Source organism: Pundamilia nyererei, unplaced genomic scaffold (assembly GCF_000239375.1).
Source record: "Pundamilia nyererei isolate P.nyererei 1_Seehausen unplaced genomic scaffold, PunNye1.0 scaffold00611, whole genome shotgun sequence".
In the NCBI taxonomy this organism is placed as follows: domain Eukaryota; kingdom Metazoa; phylum Chordata; class Actinopteri; order Cichliformes; family Cichlidae; genus Pundamilia; species Pundamilia nyererei.
In genome coordinates, this window is record NW_005188012.1 from 34,447 (window position 1) to 39,550 (window position 5,104).

General features: G+C 43.9%; 2 protein-coding genes across 3 annotated transcripts in view; both read right to left on the reverse strand.

Annotated features, from left to right (window-relative positions):
* LOC102204392 (zinc finger and BTB domain-containing protein 14) overlaps positions 1-2,249 on the reverse strand; it is a 25,447-nt gene extending 23,198 nt beyond the window's left edge. Inside the window, exon 1 of the mRNA XM_005754631.1 lies at positions 2,217-2,249. Coding sequence (XP_005754688.1) covers positions 2,217-2,249 — 33 coding nt within the window. The remainder of the gene's footprint in view (positions 1-2,216) is intronic.
* Positions 2,250-3,337: 1,088 nt separating this feature from the next.
* The window catches only part of LOC102203431 (guanine nucleotide-binding protein G(olf) subunit alpha-like), an 11,442-nt gene continuing 9,675 nt past the window's right edge, over positions 3,338-5,104 (reverse strand). For both annotated transcript variants that reach the window (XM_005754627.1, XM_005754628.1), the window contains 5 exons: positions 4,826-4,884; positions 4,627-4,747; positions 4,155-4,285; positions 3,595-3,662; positions 3,338-3,518 (listed from right to left, as the gene is read on the reverse strand). In XM_005754627.1, coding sequence (XP_005754684.1) covers positions 3,372-3,518; positions 3,595-3,662; positions 4,155-4,285; positions 4,627-4,747; positions 4,826-4,884 — 526 coding nt within the window. In that variant the 3' untranslated portion in view covers positions 3,338-3,371. The remainder of the gene's footprint in view (positions 3,519-3,594; positions 3,663-4,154; positions 4,286-4,626; positions 4,748-4,825; positions 4,885-5,104) is intronic.

A 5,104-nucleotide genomic window follows, 5' to 3' on the forward strand; every position in this document is an offset into this window, starting at 1 on the left:
TGGTTAAGTCCTCAGTAGTCCTGATTTTGAACTGTTGTAGTCCTGTTTTAATTCCGGATCAGTTCTGGGTCTGGTTGAATTGGGGTTTAGTCCTCGTGTCTTGATACAGCCCCGACTTTGTTCTGCCTTGCTGCTTAATTAAAAAACTAGTTTAAGGTGTCCTGCATATGTGATATATATTTTTCCCCATATGAAGTCACTTTTTTGAACAAAACTCAAAACAGAGCCAATTAATCTTTCAGTCATTTCTAACCCCCCCCCAAAAATAAATAAATAAATAAATAAAATAAAATCCCACATGCATACTACCCTTTAGGGCTAAGCCCCGGGTGTTTCAAATGTCTGGCTCCGCCTCTGGTTTATAAGTAGTTTTAAACCTTGTGATCCATAAAACAGCATAAGAGTAAAAGAATTGACTGCGTTACAGTCAGTGCAGGAGCAGCGGCTTCGCTCATGCGCAATTCATTTGCAGTTTGGACACATAGGTGTGAACATCTTCTGCCCTGATAGCAGCTGGGGGAGGACTACCTCCGCCCGTGAGCGCTTTGGAACGGGCGAGGTGCCCACGGCAGCACCGCTGCTTATTGAGAGTAAGAGCGATACGCACTTTCACGTCAAAAAGTCGTCATAAATAAGTCTCCAATAATACCAGAAAAAGCCGCTAGATTTATCGCTAGTCGCTTTTTAGAAAAAAAGTCGCTAAGCGGGTCTGAAAACTCGCTAAATATAGCAACAAACTCACTTAGTTGGCAACACTGCCTCCACCAGGCGCGCAGGAGAGCGCCCTCTAACATCAGAGACTGGAGGTGAAAGCCAGTGTTGGAAAAACACAGACAGGCTGCAAACGTTAAACTTTTTTTTTTTATGTCCCATTCTCGTGAACGCCACTATCGTTCTATTTCCACCCTTTTATCAGACACAGATTTTATTTGTCACATACACAGTACAACATATAGTGAACATGTGGTGAAATGCTTGTGTCCTGAACTGCGGACAGGCTGCAGACATAGCCGCGTCACTCCAGGGCTGGTTTTTAGAATGAGGGATCTAGCCAGAACCCTTACTGGATACTGGGTGGGAACTGAATTTGTGACCTGCACTCCAGAGGTGTGTAGTTTTACCACTACACTATCCAGCTGCAACTAGTCCAAATTCCGCAGGCGCACCATCCGAGCGACACGCAGTCAGGATCTCAGAGAACTGCATGGATCTCTGTGACCAGAACAGTGGACGGACAGAGGAGTGGTTCCAGAAAAGCAGTTTTTACACAGAGAGCTTTGAACACACCGTGAGGTCACCTGCAGTTAATAATAACAGAGAAGAAGAAATCTTGACAGATGTGCTCACCTGTTACTGGAGTTGGTGAAGGAGGCACAGAGCCCGAATGTCCCACCTGTCTGTACCTGTCTGACTTTACAGGCGAAATAAAAATGTAATACTCTTCAGAATAAAAGCTTTTTCTTTTATTTTTAAACATCACTGGCATCACATACAGGTCATGAGTCATTCTCTGACTCACTGGAGGACAGAGTGACAGATCATGTCGGTCTGTCCACTTACTTTTGACTAGTTCAGAAGATCTGGTGCACCTGTAGAAAATGTGGCCACAGACCCTTCTGACCTGCCAACCATGTTAGAAACATCTGTACAGGAAGTGGATTGTTTCAAGTCGATTGAACATTAGTACATGATGAGCAGTAACCATGGTAACAGCTGTTACAGGTACTCTGATACTTAAAAATATTCAGTCCACAACACAGCATAAAAACCAACTGTTTACATGAAGATTACTCAGATTACTGAGAATACTCCAATTACAGTCTTAGGGTGTTTTCACACCTATGGTGTTTAGCCCATTTAAGTCAGACTCGCATTTGTTTTCCCATCACTGCATTCATTTATGGCGTTCACATGATCTGACCTTATCCTATGTGAAACTTTACAAAGCCATCAGCTGACTCGGACCACAGGAAGTGTTTAATGTGAGAATGTTTAATCAGAGAATTTAAGAGAAGCTTCACCATCAGGGGGCAGTGTTGCGTGCTTAGTTGTGCAGGTATAAACCAGCTGATAAAGTACCTGTCCTAAGTTCAAGTGGCGCTGTTACAGGAAGAAGGTTCAAAGATATCTCTGTTCTCCCACAGCCCAAACTATGGGATAGTAAAGGTGTGCCTGGTGATGAGCAGGTAACACACTCAGGTACACATGCCTCTCACCTGGTGGCAGTCAGAATCCAGACACACGTACATGATTCTGCAGCATAGCTCAGTTATCTCATTCTCTCACAGTTTGTTTTTAGATGTTTTTAGTAAAGACTGAGGATAAACGAGATCACTTTAGTGCTTCGTACCTGCTCTGGTGATCAGAGTCCTCAAGCCGGCAGAGTTTGTGGCATTAAAGCCAGCAGGTATAATACTGCCAGCCTGAGGTTAGTTACCATCAGCTCATTTTCATCTACATGTTGGCAGTAAGCTACATTACTCTCTCCTAACTCTTTTAATGACAGAGTAGTAGTTCTGTGTCTCTGTGCCCTTTATTTAGATGCACTGTCATCTGAAGATCAGCAACAAAAATAAAAAATAAAAATTTTATTTGTATGTTTCATTTGGATCAAACCATAAAGATATGTTATAGTTGTTCAGGAGCAGAAAGCTGAACAATCTGGTCTCACTTCAAAGTCCCCAGTTTCTCTGTGTGCTGTTGCTTCTCAAAGAGTGAAAACATCGTCACAGCTTGTGTTTCTGAGAAAGTGTTCAAAATCAACAACGTGAAGCTCTTAAAATGTGAAGAGGTTTTTTTTGGGGGGGTTTTTTAAAAGGGAAAGATCCCTGAACTTTAATTTGGAAATTAATTGGAAAGACAGTCTTCAGATTAGAAGACAGAGTCGTTTCCTGTCACGTTATATTCTATCTGCTGTGGACATGAATCTTGAGTCTATAGGTTACCGTGGCGTAGCAGAGCCAGGACACACCTGGCAACCTGCAGGTAAACACTTAGCTCTCTGAATAACAAATAAAAACATTTGAACAGCTTCTGAATAAAGACTGACCTTTGACCCCAAGTTCACAGGTAAACAAAGGTGTTTAATTATTCAAATGGATCAGCCAATCAGAGCAAAGATAACACAAATAACATGTAAAAATAGATTTCCAGACTCCACCTCCTCCCACATGACACATTGCTGCCATGCCAATAATTCTGACCACAATGCCCTGCAGGACATAAAGAACATGGAACACACAGCTAATAAGAGTCTGTCCTAATCTATAATCACTAATAAATATCACAAACGCTATGAGCATTGATCGGCTATCTGCTTCCATTACTTATCGGCTTCTTCAGAGTGGCCGGGGCCAGGCGGCGCCCAGCAGTCAGAGCAGTTCATACTGCCGCAGGTGCATCCGCTGGATGATGTCACGGCAGTCGTTGAAGACACGGCGGATGTTCTCGGTGTCAACAGCACAGGTGAAGTGAGGGTAGCAGTAATGTTTGCCGTCACCGCTCGCTGTACTGATCCTCTGAAACGGGAGTCGCATGTTAGTCTGAACACGCCATCGTGTGATAGCGTGATGTCAAGACGGGAAGCGATTTTACCAGAAACTCATCTCTGATGAAGAACTTGGCCCTCATCACTTTGGGGTCTTCATCAGTGTCTGGAACAGCTGAAACAAGTGTGCATGGTCAAGAGGTGTGTTCACGTGCTCGAGGCGCACTCACGTGTTGGTGGGACAGATTTCAATTTGTGTTTATTCAACCAGGAAAAAATAAAAAGTCTCAAGATTAAAAGTCCCAACCAAGAATGACAGCATTACAGGCGTAAGCTACACATATATATACACACACACAAGTCATACAGCAGTCAATCACACAAAGAGGGGGGGGGGGGGAGAAAAATCACGTACAGACTTCAGTCACAATAAGCCTTCAGAAGCAACGCTCCAAGGCCAGAAACAAAGCTAATAATATTCAGGAAAAACCATTTGCATCCTGAATTAACTGCATTCAGCTCATTTAAAATGGCCTTAAACTCAGTCAAACCTTAAGTCTCCTGCACATTCTGCAGCTTATTCCAGGAGGAAGGAGCAGCAAGTTTGAAATTCAGTGCAAACCTTTGAGACAAGGACATTAACTTTCCACACTCTTTGGATATTTACCATCAGCAGGAAGCTGGTAGTTGTTATATTCTGGGAAATAATCCTCCAGCTTCGACTTTCCAGCCAGAATCTTCTCAGCAAGAACATCCTGTTTGTTCAGGAAGAGGATCACTGAAATAGTCTTCAGGAACCTACGGCCAATCAGAGAACAGGACAGTCAACTACATGTACTCAGTTGGTAGGAAGTGTTTAGAAGAAAGAAGAAGAAAGTGTACTTTATTGGTCCCCGTGGGGAAAATCCCTCTCTGCATTTAACCCATTCACTCAGTGAAGCAGTGGGCAGCCATTGGGCGCCCGGGGAGCAGTGTGTAGGGACGGTACCTTGCTCAGGGGTACCTCAGGGTAGCTGTTCAGGGGAATCGAACCCCCGACCTTCCGACCATGGGGCCACCACTCTACCTACTGAGCTATCCCTGCCCTGTTTAAGGCAGCCAATCAGAGTGTAATTGGCAACTTCAGTCAGTCAGAGAACCTGTTGGTCCAGATGGATCTGAAGAGGTCCAGAGATTCTCGCAGCCGATTGGTGGAGTTGTCCTCACGGATCACCATGTTGTAGCTGCTGCTCGCTGCCACGAAGATGATGGCGGTCACATCTGGACGCAAGTGCACACACACATCAAACTCCCTGCTGCATTCAGGCTCGATCGATAAAGAATCTGTTTTTTCCTCACCATTGAAGCACTGAATCCACTTCCTGCGTTCGTCCCGCTGTCCTCCTACATCAAACATACTGACACACACAAACACGGTTAGAGCTGTCTGTCAGCATCAGTGATGGGAAGGTTACTTTAAAAATGTATTCCACTACCGACTACATGCCCCAAAATGTAGTTTGTAATTTATTCTGTTACGTTACTCAATGAGAGTAACGTGTTTTGAATAGTACATGAATGTCCAATTGCTGTGTGATTTATTACTATTACTGAAGGTTACTCTCCATACCAACACCA